This window comes from Cervus canadensis, chromosome 13 (genome assembly GCF_019320065.1).
Source record: "Cervus canadensis isolate Bull #8, Minnesota chromosome 13, ASM1932006v1, whole genome shotgun sequence".
NCBI lineage: Eukaryota > Metazoa > Chordata > Mammalia > Artiodactyla > Cervidae > Cervus > Cervus canadensis.
This window is the reverse complement of record NC_057398.1, coordinates 51,179,635-51,196,497: the sequence shown is the minus strand read 5'-3', so window position 1 is coordinate 51,196,497 and position 16,863 is coordinate 51,179,635. Positions and strand designations below refer to the sequence as shown.

Below are 16,863 nucleotides of genomic sequence, written 5' to 3'. Positions count from 1 at the left end.
TCTTCTGGACCAGAACTCAAAGGATGGCGCTCATAGTTCATGCCGGTCTGTCTCTCAGTCTGAGCTCAGTGACCCTGCATTGTGTTGAACTTCCCTCCAGGCCCTGGTTTCCAGGGCTAAGGCAAGTTTTTGTTTGAAGAGTTCTGTTGATAGTTTCAGTTAAAAGTTGTAGAGTGAATGCCAGGATTTACTAGTGTGACTATACATATGTATATATATAGCATATATCCGTGTGAATATTAATCTGGAAGGCTTTAGTGACATCATTTAGTGACATAATTCTTTAGTGACAGGGACAAAGAGGTCTGTTCTCCTTAGCTGCAGGCCCCCTGAAGAGAGTTGTGTTCTTCGGGAGGTACTAAAAGACCCAGGGAATAGACTTTGGTACAGGGTTATTATTGGATTATTAGTTAACAGTTATTATTGTTAAATTTTGGGTGGGTTTTATTACATTCCAACAACACAAGAGAAGACTCTACACATGGACATCACCAGATGGCTTATACTGAAATCAGATTGGTTATATTATTTGCAGCCAAAGATGGAGAAGCTCTATACAGTCAGTAAAAACACAGCTGACTGTGGCTCAGATCATGAACTCCTTCTTGCCAAATTCAGACTGAAATTGAAGAAAGTAAGGAAACCCACTAGACCATTCAGGTATGACCTAAATCAAATCCCTTATGACTATACAGGGGAAGTGAGAAGTAGATTTAAGGGACTAGATCTGATAGACAGAGTGCCTGATGAACTATGGACGGAGGTTTGTGACATTGTACAGGAGACAGGGATCAAGACCATCCCCATGGAAAAGAAATGCAAAAAGGCAAAATGGTTGTCTGAGGAGGCCTTAAAAATAACTGTGAAAAGAAGAGAAGAGAAAAGCAAAGGAGAAAACGAAAGATATACCCACTTGAATGCAGAGTTCCAAAGAATAGCAAGGAGAGATAAGAAAGCCTTCCTCAGCGATCAATGCAAAGAAATAGAGGAAAACAATAGAATGGGAAAGACTAGAGATCTCTTCAAGAAAATGAGAGATACCAAGGGAACATTTCATGGAAAGATGGGCGTAATAAAGAACAGAAATGGTATGGACCTAAGAGAAGCAGAAGATATTAGGAAGAGGTGGCAAGAGGACACAGAAGAACTATACAAAAAAGATCTTCACGACCCAGATAATCACGATGGTGTTATCACTCACCTAGAGCCAGACATCCTGGAATGCAAAGTCAAATGGGCCTTAGGAAGCATCACTACGAACAAAGCTAGTGGAGGTGATAGAATTCCAGTTGAGCTATTTCAAATCCTAAAAGATGATGCTGTGAAAGCACCGCACTCAATATGCCAGCAAATTTGGAAAACTCAGCAGTGGCCACAGGACTGGAAAAGGTCAGTTTTCATTCCAATCCCAAAGAAAGGCAATGCAAAGAATCTTCAAACTACCACACAATTGCACTCATCTCACATGCTAGCAAAGTAATGCTCAAAATTCTCCAAGCCAGGCTTCAGTAATATGTGAACCATGAACTTCCTGATGTTCAAACTGGATTTAGAAAAGGTAGAGGAACCAGAGATCAAATTGCCAACATCCGCTGGATCATCGAAGAAGCAAGAGAGTTCCAGAAAAACATCTATTTCTGCTTTATTGACTATGCCAAAGCCTTTGGCTGTGTGCATCACAACAAACTGTCAAAAATTCTTCAAGAGATGGGAATACCAGGCCACCTTACCTGCCTACTGACAAATCTGTGTGCAGGTCAAGAAGCAATAGTTAGAACTGGACTTGGAACGGCAGACTGGTTCCAAATCGGGAAAGGAACATGTCAAGGCTGGATATTATCACCCTGCTTATTTAACTTATATGTAGAGTATATCATGAGAAGTGCTGGACTGGATGAAGCAAAAGCTGGAATCACAAGATTCCAGATCACAAGCACAAGATTGCAGGGAGAAATATCAATAACTTCAGATATGCAGATGACACCACCCTTATGGCAGAAAGGAAAGAACTAAAGAGCCTCTTAATGAAAGTGAGAGAGTGAAAAAGTTGGCTTAAAAGTCAGCATTCAGAAAACTAAGATCATGGCATCTGATCCCATCACTTCTAGGCAAATAAACGGGGAAACAGTGGAAAAAGTGACAGACTTTACTCTTTTGGGCTCCAAAATCACTGCAGATGGTGACTGCAGCCATGATTAAAAGATGCTTGCTCTTTGGAAGAAAAGTTATGACCAAATTTAGTATATTAAAAAGCAGAGACATTACTTTGCCAACAAAGTTCCGTCTAGTCAAAGCTATGGTTTCTCCAGTAGTCATGTATGGATGTGAGAGCTAGACTATAAAGCTGAGCACTGAGGAATTGATGCTTTTGAACTGTGGTGTTGGAGAAGACTCTTGAGAGTCCCTTGGACTGCAAGGAGAGCCAACCAGTCCATCCTAAAGGAAATCAGTCCTGAATGTTCATTGGACAGACTGATGCTGAAGCTGAAGCTGAAACTCCAATACTTTGGCCACCTGATGCGAAGAACTCACTCATTTGAAAAGACCCTGATGCTGGGAAAGATTGAAGGTGAGAGGAGAAGGGGACGACAGAAGATGAGATAGTTGGATGGCATCACCGACTCAATGGACATGAGTTTGAGTAAACTCCGGGAGTTGGTGATGGAGAGGGAGGCCTGGTGTGCTGCAGTCCATAGGGTTGCAGATTCTGACATGACTGAGCAACTGAACTGAACTGAACCGAAGAAACTATATATATATATATATATATACATATATATCCAATGGTGATTTAGTCGCTAAGTCATGTCCAACTCTTGAGACCCCATGGACTGTGGCCCACCAGGCTCGTCTGTCCATGGGATTCTCCAGGCAAGAATACCAGAGTAGGTTGCCATTTCCTTCTCCAAGGATTATTCCTGTGTCTCCTACATTGCAGGCAGATTCTTTACCACTGAGCCAGGGAAGCCCCGTATAGAGACACATACACACATATATATAAAACCCATAATTCTCATAACTCTTTGAGGCAGGTATCATTTGCCCAATTTAGGCTCTTAACCAAGGAGCAGTGAAGTCAGAATTGGAACCCAGGTCTGCTTGTGTTCTTACCACTTACTCTATGTTGTAGAAAAAGAGATAGATATGATTCTTTAAATACCTGTTTTTATAATCTTTTGATTCTGTGAAACAGACCCTACCCTTTCCAAGTCAACAGTGTGAAGCAGAGTTTTGTGGCAAATTGGAAGAATCCTTAAGATCTGCTTTAAAACTTACCCTGTCTTGTGAAACTTGTCATTATTTAAAATTCATTTTGTTTCCATCTTCCAGCCTCACCACCCGCCAGGGGTAACTTGGCTCCTCCAGGCCTGAAAGGGTTGCACCCTGGGCCTCCTTTCATTCTGGATGTTTTTTTGTTTGGCACCAACATCACACACCTGGCCCGTCAACATCGACCAGGTGCGTGGAGCCGCTCTAGGCTTAGAGGGTGCTTCTGTTTGGAATGTCAGGGAGTCAAGAGCCTGTTTTGCTTCCTCCTGGTGGCTTGGGCTCAAATTAGGAAGTGGCTCACTTGGAATACCCAGAGTTTCTTGTGTCCTGCCCCTCAAATCCATCATGTGAATTCAACATCAGGGTGCAAGAGAGTCGGTGAAACCATGAGACAGGTTCGCGATGCCCATTTCCATCTTACCTTGGCAGTTTCCTTAGTTTCGGCAGAACAAAGAAAATTAGGACCAGTGTATGTCCAACGGGAAGCTTCTGCACAAGGTCAGTGCCAGGACAGGACCTGCACAAGGACAGAATGCTCAATAACTGTTTGTTGCTGAACGAATGAATGACTGTCGAAGGGCGAGGTTGCATAGCAGAGAAGCTGAACCTCAACTCTTTATTCCTACTATGAAAGCCACATTTGTTCACAGATATAGAAAACAAATTTATGCTTACCAGGGGTGGGGAAGAGGGGGGATAAACTGGGAGACTGGGATTGACATATACACACTGCTATGTATAAAATAGGCTTCCCTGATGGCTCAGTTGGTAAAGAATCCACCTGCAATGCAGGAGACCCCAGTTCGATTCCTGGTTTGGGAAGATCCCCTGGAGAAAGGAAAGGCTACCCATTCCAGTATTCTGGCCCGGAGAATTCCATGGACTATATAGTCCATGGGGTCACAAAGAGTCGGACAAGACTGAGCAACTTTCATGTTCATATATAAATGATAATTATTAAGGACCTACTGTATAGCACAGGGGACTCAATATTTGTAGTAATGTGGGAAAAGAATCTTAAAAAGACTGGATATATGTATGTATATAACCGATTCCCTTTATTGTACACCTGAAGCTAACATAGCATTGTAAGTCAACTATACTCCAATAAAAGTTTAAAAAAATAAAGCCATACATCTAATCAGTTAATGAATTAATTAAGGAGTCTGGGCCCCAAAGGCCAGACATCTTATAGACAGAGTAAAGCCCTTAGCTTTGTAAAGGACTCCTGTTTGATATTTTTTAAAGCCCTAATGGAAGAGCATTAGGCACATTCCCCCTGGATTTTATGATGTTACTCCCTGGCAGGAACTTAAAATTTGGATGCCTCATTTAACTCATCTTTAAGCTCTCTCGGCCCCCGTGGTGTCTCTGCAGCAGCGTCTCAGGCTCAGGTGGCTTGACAAACTGCTTCACTGGTTGCTAATTGTAGTCCTGGACAAATGTGTGTTACAAACAGTTGCTGATTGGTGTGGAGTATTTATAAATGAACATGCATGAGGTCCACTGGTTCTTTAGATTTACGCTCTAAATACTGTTGGACCCTTTGGTTCACCACCAGCCCCTGCTTCCAGCCAGTGGGAAGAGGAGGAATGGTTTGTTTTTACTCTTGGTTTCTCATGGTAACCCTTCCCCTTTCCTTTTATCAGTGGGACATTTAATATCACTGTAAAGTAAGGAGAAATGTCTTTCAGAGGATCTGGCTTGCTGGAGAAAGAGCTAGCGTGTGTCCTGAACCCCTCTCTTTCATTCTTGGAATCTCACGTCTTTTCACACATTCTCCGTTTAGGCAGCCTTGATACCCAGCTGTGTGTGTGTATGTTTGCTTGTACACGTGCAAGCACACACGTGTGTTGAGGAGGATGTGGTCTGTCTTCCTAGCCACGTGGACGCTAATATGTGCTGATGTAGGCTCTTTCCTCTGGGCTTAACGGATGCACAGGAATTGCTATATTTGTGATTTAATTAGAGAAATTGAAGTGGCCCAGCCACCTGTCTTCTTGCGATCCAGGAGGAGCCTCATTATCATCACGTCTGCCACAACCAAATTGCCTTGGTAATGAAGCACCGGGAGATGCCACAGCTGTGTTCAGGGTGGCCTCAGAGATCACAGAAGTCACTGCGGGAAAGGGGAGTCAACATTCAGTGTGTGAGCCAAGCATCATCACCTGCCCACCCCTGGGGCATTTTTCCATGGCAGTGAGCCAAACTCCAGAGATGGCCATCTTGAAAAATTCTTAGCCTGGGGGCACTGCTGGTGTCTAATTGAGTGGGAAGATTGCTTCCTCTAAATACAGTCACTTTAGAAAAATAAAGTCAAGGGCAGAGAGCTTCCCCACCTTACACACTAATCAGGCACATAAGCTCTTCGAGACTTGAATGGGAAGCCCTCCAGGGGGCCTGACTCCAGGCTTCAGGACATTCATGAGCACGGGGTCCCTGTTCTTTAGTTTGACTGTCTTACAGAGACACGGAGGTTGTAGGAAAAATAAATAAAGAAACCTGTGCTGCACTGAAAAGAAAGCTGAACCCATGCTGTTTGCTGGGGAAGTTGGGTTAAGAGCAAATAACTGTGACAAGGTAGATAGAGAAAAGTTTGAAACTCTTATTTCTTTCAGTTTTATTAAGATATAATGGACACACAGCAGTATATTTAGTTTCAGGTGTATGGCATAATGACTTGACTTGCACATGTTGCAAAATAATTGGTTAACATTGCAAAATAAATGGTTAGCATCCATCATGTCATATAGATGTGAAAGAAAAATATTTTCCTTGTGATGATTTTTGGGATTTATTCACTTAGCAACTTTCAAGTATGCCATGTAGCATGTTAGCTATAGTTATTATGTTATACTTTACATCCTATTATTTGTCTTATAACTGGAAGATTTTGACTTTTGACCGCCTCATCAAATTCCCTCTCTACCTCTGGTAACTCAAATCTGATCTCTTTTTTCTATGAATTTGTCTTGTTGTTCTTATTGTTTTGTTTTTAGATTACGCATATAAATGAGATCATACAGTATTTGTCTTTCTCTGATATTTCATTTAGCATAATGCCCTTGAGGTCTGTCACCAATGGCAAGGTTTCCTTTTTATGACTGAATAATATCCCATTATTCATGTGTATACCACAACTGCTTTATCCATTCATCTGTCAATGGACACTTAGGTTATTTCTATGTCTTGGCTACTCTAAAAAAGCTGTTATGAACATAATGGTGCAGATATTTCTTCAACATAGTAATTTTGTTTCCTTTGGATATATCCAGAAGTGGAATGCATGTAGCACTTCTATTTTTAATTTTTTGAGGAACCTCCATACTGTTTCCCATAGTGACTGTACCAATTTACACTCCCACCAACAGTGTAGGAGGGTTCATTTTTTTTCCCCACAGCCTCACCAACACTTGGTATCACTTGTCTTTTTGATGCTAGTCATTCTAACAGATGTGAGGTGATATCTCATTTCAGTTTTAATTTGGATTTTCCTGGTGATTAGTGAGATTGAGCACCTTTTCATGTGCCTGGTGGCCATCTGTATGTCTTTGGAAAACTGTCTATTCAGATCCTCTGCCCATTTTTAATTGGTTTATTTGTGTTTTGTTTTTGTTGTTGTTCTTGAGTTGTATGAGCTGAAATTCTTCTTAGCAAAAGGTCAGAGCTTGAAGGCCATGGCTGGGAGGGGTGTGTGGTGGACTCTGCCTCCTCCACTAGGGGCTGAATGTAGCGTTTCTCGTGTTTTTCCAGCAGAAGACCTAACCTCCCCTCTCTTTTCTTTCTTGTGCCTCCTGATAGAGGGAGCGGCTGAGGAACATTGAGCGAATATGCTTCCTTCTGCGAAAGGTCAGTGCAAGTGCCCCATGCCAAAAGGGTGGATGGTCACATGGTCATGGGTGGTTACACAGTGAAAGGGACTGGTAAGGCTGAATGCCTGCTTCGGTCCCTGTCTCCCCACAGAGGCAAATGATGGTGGGGGAGAAGGGGGTGGGAACAAGTGATCAGTTCTTTGGAAACCTCCAGAGACAAGAGGCACTAATTAAAAGGGGTGGCCATCAATCAAGGTGTCAGGACAGCACTGGGTATTTGCAAGTGCCCTCTGGTTGGATTTTGAGGTTCTTTATCTTTGCTTGATGATGGATGGCCTTTACAGCTGATAACTGCTTCACAGCCTTTGTTCCCTGTCTGATGCTGGGCTCAGAAATGCTCCCGCCTGGCTCAGCCAAGTTTTTAACTGGTTGTTGGGTTTCATTTGAGGTTTCAACCTGCCACTCAGCTTTGCAGTTTGATTGACAGCGTCATCAGGAGCGTTGGAGGGGTGGGATGGGAGATGTTATTAAAGGGGGAGCCAGGCATTCAGAGAGTTTCTCTGAATGAATGATCAGTAGGTCACAGCTGCCCTCAGTGCATTCAGAAAGCACACGTGTGCACGCATATTCATGTATGCATGTACGGCTTAAGCTTAGTATTTAGCAGGGTTCTATGATGTAGCTGGAAGACCCCTGTGACAGAGAGATCAGTCTGCCACTCTCCAGTAAGGAAAGCATGTACTTTTTGTAGTGAAGTGTGGAGAACAGCAACTTGCATGTAAAACTTGCATGTCCATTACCTTGAGCCAAGGGACATCCCTGGTCTCTATTCAGAGTGGATGAGGTACAGGCTGTAGGAAAGCCACCTGTCCACCCAAAAGGAGTTTTTGAGCCTTATGTGAATAGGAGAGAAACCAAATGCCATGCCAACATTGATGGAAGGGAAACAATTTGCAAGCTTTTGATTTTTTCCCCTATATTTCAATAATGACGCCTTTCATTGGGAGAGAGAGCTTAATCAAGAAGGCAGTTATTTTTCTAGCTAATTACTCGTCCTTTACCATTTTTCAAGAAACTCAGTATGTCAGGGTTCCGCATCTGCTATGACACAGCAGGGAAGTAAGCTCAGATAATGGAAATACTAGTGATCCAAGGAATAAAGAATGATTAAGAAAATAACATATGACATTTGGTGTTAAGAGGCTTCCCCGATGGCTCAGTGGGTAAAGAATCCACCTGCCAATGCAGGAGACATAGGAGATGTGGATTTGATCCCTGGCTTGGGAAGATCCCCTGGAGGAGAAATGACAACCCACTCCAGTACTCTTGCCTAAAACATCCCATGGACAGAGGAGCCTGGTGGGCTACAGTCCAAAGGGTCCAAAGAGTTGGACATGACTGAGCACACATGCATGCATTTGGCTTTAAGAGTGAGTCATGAATTTGTAGATTATTTGCCCAGAGAATGACTCAGACACCAGTAATCCTCTCTGCGTGTCAATACCATAGTCTCCAGTTTATTTTTTAAGACTGATACCCAAGGTCTTTCAACTCCAAGTTGCCCACGCCCACCCATTTAAAATGTACCATCCTGAATTCTCTGGCAGAGCAGTAACCTCCATCAGTCACATTTGAGCCTTGCTCACTTTTCTGTGTTGCTTGACCATTGACTCTAGCCAGACAGCAGGCAATAGCCTGTGGCTGCCTCTGCCAAGGTCCTATCTTACAGCTCTGTGCTCTCCAGTCAATCATTACTCACCTATTTCATGCATGGTTGGTTGTATCTGTTAATCCCATGCACCTAACTTGTCCTTCTCCTTCCTCTCTCCTTGGGAAACCATACATTTGTTTTCCATGTTTGTGAATCTGTCTCTGTTTTGTATATAGATTCATTTGTCTTATTTTTTAGATTCTACGTAGAAGCTGTATCATATAGTATTTTTCTTTCTCTGTCTGACTTACTCAACTAAAGTATATTTTCTAGGTCTATCCATGTTACTGCAAATGGCAATATTTCATTTTTTATGACCACTTAATATTCCATTGTATACGTATATATATATATATAGCATGTCTTCCTAAGCCAGTTGTTTATTGATCAGCACTTAGGTTGCCTCCATGTCTTGGCTATTATAAATAGTGCTGTGAACATTAGGGTACCTGTATCATTTTGAATTAGAGTTTTCATTTTTCTTGGTTATATACCTCGGAGTTGGGTTGCTGGATCATATGGTAGCTCTATTTTTAGTTTTTTAAGGACTCTCCATACTGTTTTCCATTGTGGCTGAGCCAATTTACATATTCCCACCAGCAGTGTAGGAAGATTCCCTTTTCTCCCTTTTTACCATCTCCAGCATTTATTATTTATAGACTTTTTAATGACAACCTTTCTAACAGGTATGTGGTGATAACTCATTGTGGCTTTTTTTAGAGAAATTAATTGTATTTAAAAACATTTTATATTGGCATATAATTGATTTGGGGGGCTTCACAGGTAGCTCAGTGGTAAAGAATCCACCTGCCAGTGCAGAAGATGCAGGAGATGTGGGTTCAGTCCTTGAGTTGGAAAGATTCCTGGAGGAGGAAATGGCAATCTACTCCAGTATTCTTGCCTGGGAAATCCCATGGACAGAGGAGCCTGGTGGGCTACAGTCCACGGGGTCACAGTCAGGCACGACTAAGCAGGCATGCTTAGTAAATAGCTGATTTATAATGTTGTATTAGTTTCAGGTGTACGACAGAGTGATTCAGTTATATATACATATACATTTATCTGTTCTTTTTCAAGCTATTTTCCCATATAGATTATTACAGAATATTGAGTAGAGTTCCCTGTGCTATCTAGTAGGCCCTTGTTGGTTATCTATTTTAAATAGATATATTTAAATATGAAATAGATATATTTAAATATAAAATATATATATTTAAATATAAAATATATCTATCTTTAAAAAGATATATTTGTGATGTATATATGTTAATCCCAAGCTCCTAATTTATTCCTCTCCCCTTTCCCCTTTGGTAACCATAAATTTGTTTTCTAAGTCTGTTTTCTGAGACTTAGAAAGTTCATTTGTATCATTTTTTTAGATTCCACATATAAATTATATCATATGAAATTTGTCTTTCTCTCTCTGACTTACTTCACTTAGTATGATAATCTCTAGGTCCATCCATCTTGCTGCAAATAACATTATTTCATTCTTTTTAATGGCTGAGTAATATTCCATTGTGCACATGCGCACACACAGACACACACATCTTTGTATATCCATTCCTCTGTCAGTGACCATTTAGGCTGTTTCCATGTCTTGCCTATTGTAAATAGTGCTGCAGCGAGCATTGGGGTGCATGTATCTTTTCAAATTATGGTTTTCTCCAGAGATAAGCCCAGGGGTGGGATTGCTGGATTATATGGTAGCTCTATTTTTAGTTTTTTAAGGAACTTCCTTACTGTTCTCCATAGTGACTATACCAATTACATTCCCACCAAACAGGGTAGGAAAGTTCGCTTTTTGATGATGATTATTCTGACAGATGCAAGGTGATACCTCATTGTGTCTTTGATTGCATTTCTTTAATAATTGGCGATGTTGAACATTTTTTCATGTGCCTGTTGGCTATCTGTATGTCTTGTTTGGAAGAATGTCTATTTAGGTCTTCTGCCCATTTTTAAACTTTTCTTTTTTTTTTTGCTACTGCATAGTGTGAGCTGTTTGTATATTCTGGACATTAATCCCTTGTTGGTTGTATCATTTGCCCATATTTCCTCCCATTCCATAGGTCATCTTTTCATTTTGTTGCTGGTTTCCTTTGCTGTGCAAAAGCTCTGAAACTTGGTTAGATCCCGTAATAGTCTTTTCATTTCTACGTTTCAACAGTGTCCATGACAGAGCACAAAACTTAAATCTTACCACATTTGCTACTTACATCAGGTTTGTATTTTAAAATCGAATTTAACTCTTTATTGTATTCATTATTGACACAGAAGGTCTCTAAGCTCCAGGTTGTATCCCATTCCTTTCCTCTGTGTTTCTGTCCCTCCCCTCTTTGTAGTCTATATTTTAACCTTACGAATAAATTCTCTCTGCCTGTTCTGTTTCCTTCCACTGGCCACATGATGTAGGGCGGTGGCAAAGTGTGCAGGCTTCTGGTACTTCCCGCCTGTGCCCAGATTCTCTGTGTCACCCTCAGTGTGACTCTGAAGTGGGGGTGGTAAGTTCATCACCCTCCTCGTGGAGTTGTGAGAACTAAATGAGATGATACATGTGCATCTAGCTCATAAATACTCAGCATGTACTAAATGTTACTCTGATTATCCTGACCCTCAGCTGCTGCCTAAAACTTCTTATAACATCCCCAAGCATACCCATGGTGCTGAAGTAACCCTGGACTGGCCACAGCCCCTCACATTTTGTGGGGGTGAGGTCATTTGACATTTAAGCGGAGTCACGGGGCAAGAAGGCCTGCCTCCTCCCTCCTGGCTAGTTCTGAATGGGTTTCTAAGTTCAGATTCCCCAGCTGTGAGCATGTGCTGGAGGAGGTGGGGAGGATGAATGGGTTTCTTTAGCACCACCACCTTCTGGGAACTGTACCTTCCAAGAAATTTCTTGGAACTCGTCTCCTAAGTACCCCGGAATGTGATGCATCTCAGCAGTTGATTGTTGTTAAACCACCTCCTCAGCTTTCTTGGGAGAAAGGAAGGAATTTTCAGAGTGGATCCATTTTTAGCTCTATAATTATCAGAAAATGTGTTCTTTGGGTAATTGTCTGAACTGCAGGATTCTTGTGTCAATTTGTGCTTATGATTCATTTTTTCCACTTGCCATCCCCACCAGGCGTGCTGTTGCTCTGAGGGTCACAGTCAAGTGCAGAGAGCCGGGCGGAGTATGGAGAGCAGAGGTTGGTTAGACGGCCGTTCTCAGGAAGGGTTCTCGTGTGAAGGAGATTGACTAGGGGCCTCATGTTGCATCTCCAAGTTCAGGGACTGGTTAGAGGAAATGAGCTTAAGTGAGAGCCTGAGAGTGGCATAGAATAAAGAGAAACTTCGTTCATAAGCAGCTGTCATCTAACCTTGGGTTTGTTCATCTCAGGGACTAAGAAAAGTTCACCTCCTTCAGGTGAAGTTAGCCTGATGTCTGAGATGGTTTTGAGTTAGACTGAACCTGCCTGAGAGGCTTTGGGATGTCACTTTGGTTTGACAAACCTTTGATTCTCCATTTCACACCCCTGATTTCCCCAAGAGTGTGTCTAGTCTCTCTGCAGGTTTTCTGGCTGTGGTGGATGTGAAAATCTCTCATGGATGGGTAATTTTACTTTTTCCATTGAGCAGTCTCAGTAGGATGTGAAAAAAGAGGATGAGTGGGTGGGGGTTGGGGGTGGGTGGGGGTGTTGAGTTCACTGGGGAGGTATAACCAGTCTGGTGCAGGGGGCCAGGTGCTCCAAGTTTAATTCTGGAAAGAACAAGGTGGTGGTAAGGCCACACGTGTAACAACTGATGACCACTTAGGCCCCTCCCTGTTCCATGCTTGTCAGAACCACACCTCTGTCTTAGGGAGGACATCATGGTGTGACCTGAAGCTGAATGGTGTGAACCTGGATTCACTGCAGAAATTCTTCCATGTGGTTCTGAATGCAGGGTCTGGAAGAGTTGGGAAATTAATATGACACTTCTGTAGTCTAAGGTCAGTTTGTTAAGTAGGAAGATTCCATTATTGTTCCAAATTCTTTATCCTCCCCCATATTCAAGTCTGGCTATATAATTTGCAGAGCCCAGTAAAAAATGAAAATTTGGGGCTCCATGACAAAAATTTATTAGTGATCTTACGCAGCTGACAGAAGAGCATTCAGCCAAAGGTGGGGCCCTCCTGAGTGTAGGGCCCAGGTGCGTCTGCATGGGCGGCACGTCCCTGAAGCTGGCCCTGCCTGTGTCCATGACCTTTGCATATGATTTTGCAGTTCTTCCTGCTGGAAGCAGAGTAGATTTCCCCTCCCTGCTGATGTAGGTTTCAGCCATGTGACGGGATGTGTCCTCTGGAATGAGGGAGGACTTGTGAATGTGTACTGAGACATTAAGAGTAACTGGACATTTATTCTTCCTTTCTTGCACCTCTAACATCACCAAGGCCCACCCACTGGTGCAAGGAGCATGGGAGGCATGAGATACAGACCTGAGCCTACCTGTAGCCCAGAGCCAAACCCACTAGGTGACGTGACACCCAGTCAACCTCTAGATGCATGAACAAATATAAATGTTTTAAGTCACTGAATTTTGGAGTGATTTGTTATGCAGTATTATTATGGCAATAGTTAGCTGATACTTATATGCTTATAAGCATCTCCCATTTTTATAAGGTGGGGGAGGAATCTTTTTATTTTTTAAGAGATTTCCTTCTGTGGCAGAGATCAGCCATTTGCTGACTCTACAAATTTATAAATAGACACTTTAAAACTCTGTCCCAATTTCTTTGACCTAAGAGGAGACTACTAAGTGCATTTATATACCAGAACTTGGAGAAGGACTCATGTCACTTTGGAGCACAAAATTTGTTATGCATTAACTGTGGAAGAATGGCAAAGGTGATGCCTTTTCTGCAGTCACTGGCACTCCCTGCCACAAGGGATTGGCTTGATTTCCAGTCTTTTTAGCTGTTAATGTATTTCTTCCTGCAGGGCTCTGGAGGGAATGGTGTATTTTCATGGAGAGACATACTATTGAGAAAAGAGATGCAGAAACTCAGAGGCAGTTGTGTGGAATGCCTTGGAGAGACCATCCTTGGCTCAAAAGTTTTCCAGATGAGAATTCTCTGTGGCTTAGGGAATGTCCAAAGTGTGACAATATTGCTTACCTTTCTTGAGTGGCTACTGTGTGCCTTTAAAAGGATTGACTCTTTTAATCCTCACAATTCTATGAAGTAGCCCCGATTAATAGCCCCAGTTAACAGGTGAGGAAATCAGGCTTAGAGAGTTTCAATACATGTATCCTGGAGTGTCTTAGGTCATAAGTTGGTAGAACTGGGATTTGAAGGCAAGTCTGTTTGAACACAGTCCACAGTTTCAATCTCCACATTAAAGGAGGAATTGTCAGTTCTCTTTGAAACACACTCCGTAAGGACCACCACTACAGCAATATTGCTCAGCTATTTTAAAGGGAAGATACAAATACCAAAGCTCCAGAGGGCCTCAGGGACCCTATCATATGCTTAGCTCACTGTGATGGGGCCAAGCAGATCTCTTTAAGACTCTTTTCTAATTCTACTTAATTTCTTGGTGGGATTGTTCACCCCTGGAGGGAATGTTTGAAGAAAAGTAAAAATATCCTGGAACAGAACTTGCAACTAGTTCAGAAACTATGTCTCATGTATAATTTATTTTCAGATGCCTTCTGTGGCAGACTCCTTGTTAGTCAAAGGGAAACGGGGGACATTTGACTAGCTGTGTAGATAGTGGTGCTGTCACAGGGCTGCTGAGCCAGAAGCTGGAGGAACAGCTCTGTCCTCATTCCCCTCCACTCCCAAGGCCGCAGCCGGAGAAACCAAGGACTTCACGACAGCTGCCTTACACACTATTGTTGTTGTTCAGTTGCTAAGTTGTGTTCGCCTCTTTGCAACCTCATCAACTGCAGCACACCAGGCTTCCCACATGGGCCCTGGCTTCTCACTCTAATCTGGGGGAGCTGGTTGGCCCTATCCTTGTTAGGTCTCCATTGCCATGATGATAGCTGCTCATGTCAACCATGATTTATATTTCTTGTAAATCCTTGAGTGATCTGGTAATTCCACTAATCTTGGCTGGGCTTGTGGGGAGAAGAAGGTGTTCTTCTGGTCTTGGCTGGGCCTTGCTCATATATCTGCCTGCAGTCAGCAGGCTATAAGCTAATCCAGGATGCCCTCAGTTGGGGTGGGCCATCTCATTTTCCAGAGACTATTCCAGACTTATTCTTGTGGTGTCATAGAGAAGCAAGAGAAGTGGAAATACACAAACATTTTTTCAAGCTTTGGTTTTCATCAAATCTTGTGCTTAGTCGTGTTCAACTCTTTTGACCGCATGGACTATAGTCTACTAGTCTTCTCTGTCCATGGGATTCTCCAGGCAAGAACACTGGAGCAGGTTGCCATTTACTCCTCCAGGGGATCTTCCTGACCCCAGGAATCGAACCCATGTCTCCTGTGTCTCCTGCATTGGCAGGTGGATTCTTTACCACTGAGCCACCTGGGAAGCCCGTGTCAAATCTTCTAGTGTCTTATTATTGGCTAAAGCAAGTCACATGGCCAAGCCCAGGGTCACAGTGGAAGGGACTACAGAGTTCCAAGGCAATGGGCATGGATACAGGAAGGCCATTAATTGGTGCCATGACAGTGAAAAGTGTTAGTCACTCATGTGGAACTCATTGTAACCTTATGGACCGTAGCTCACCAGGCTCCTCTGTCCATGGAATTCTCCAATAGCCATTCCCTTCTCCAGGGGATGTTACCAACTCAGGGGTGGGACCCGGACCTCTCACATTGCAGGCAGATTCTTTACTGTCTGAGCCACCAGGGAAGCCCAACTGGTGCCCAAAATGCCATTATATCCCTGTTACTTAAGTTTATCTTATAAACTGGAAGTTTGTACTTTTTGGATCACTTTTATCAAATTCACTCTCCCTCTTCTGATAATCAAAAATCTGATCTCTTTTTATTAGTTTTTTGTTGTTGTTACTGTTTTGTTTTTAGGTTACACGTGCAATGAGATCATATAGTATTTATCTTTCTCTGTTTGACTTATTTCACTTAGCATAATGCCCTCAAGTTCCATCATGTTGTCACAAGTGGCAGAATTTCCTTCTTTTTGTGGTTGAATGACTGGGGTGTTCGAGAAGACTGTTGAGAGTCCCTTGGACTGCAAGGTGATCCAACCAGTCCATCCTAAAGGAGATCAGTCCTGGGTGTTCACTGGAAGGACTGACGTTGAAGCTGAAACTCCAATACTTTGGCCACCTTGTACAAAGAGCTGACTCATTTGAAAAGACCCTGATGCTGGAAAAGATTGAGGGCAGGAGGAGAAGGAGACAACAGAGGATGAAATGGTTGGATGGCATCACTGATTCAATGGACTTGAGTTTGAGCAAGCTCCGGGAGTTGGTGATGGACAGGGAAGCCTGGTGTGCTGTGATTTATGGGGTCGCAAAGAGTCGGACATGACTGAGCGACTAAACATATAAACATATTTACTGCAACTGCTTTATCTGTTCATCTGCTGGTGAACATTTGGGTTGTTTCCATATCTTGGCTGTTGTTAAAAATGCTGCTGTGAACATGAGGGGGCAGGTATCTCTTCAACATAGTGTTTTTATTTCTTTTTGGATACATACCCAGAAGTGGAATTGCTGGAGCTCACTCATGTGATAGCTGCATTTTTAACTTTTTGAGAAGCCTCCATACTGTTTTTCATTGTGGATGTGCCAATTGACAATCCCACCAACAGTGCACAAGGGTTCCCTTTTCTCCACATCCTCTCTAACATTTGCTATCTCATCTTTTTTGATACTAGTAATTCTAATAGGAGTAAAGTGATATCTTATCCCTTCCCTCCAGAAATATGGTAGATTGATGGCAAGGTCACCTAGCTCACAGGTCTGGTTCCAGAGCTCGTGCTTACTCCCTTTCCATCTTGCTGTCTTGGTCTGTAGGAGCTGGTAACATTGCTCACCTTTTATAGAGCTTCGGTTGGCCCTAGGAATCAGTCTCTATGAGTCACTCACCAAGAATGACCATCTCTTAGTTTCCCCTGTAGTCTCCAC

The 16,863-nt window shown here is 42.6% G+C and overlaps 1 protein-coding gene across 2 annotated transcripts in view; it reads left to right on the top strand.

The window, feature by feature from the left end:
• The window catches only part of CNIH3 (cornichon family AMPA receptor auxiliary protein 3), a 123,338-nt gene that overhangs the window by 58,852 nt on the left and 47,623 nt on the right, over positions 1-16,863 (top strand). For both annotated transcript variants that reach the window (XM_043486029.1, XM_043486030.1), the window contains one exon: positions 7,072-7,119. In XM_043486029.1, the coding sequence (XP_043341964.1) occupies positions 7,072-7,119 (48 nt within the window). The remainder of the gene's footprint in view (positions 1-7,071; positions 7,120-16,863) is intronic.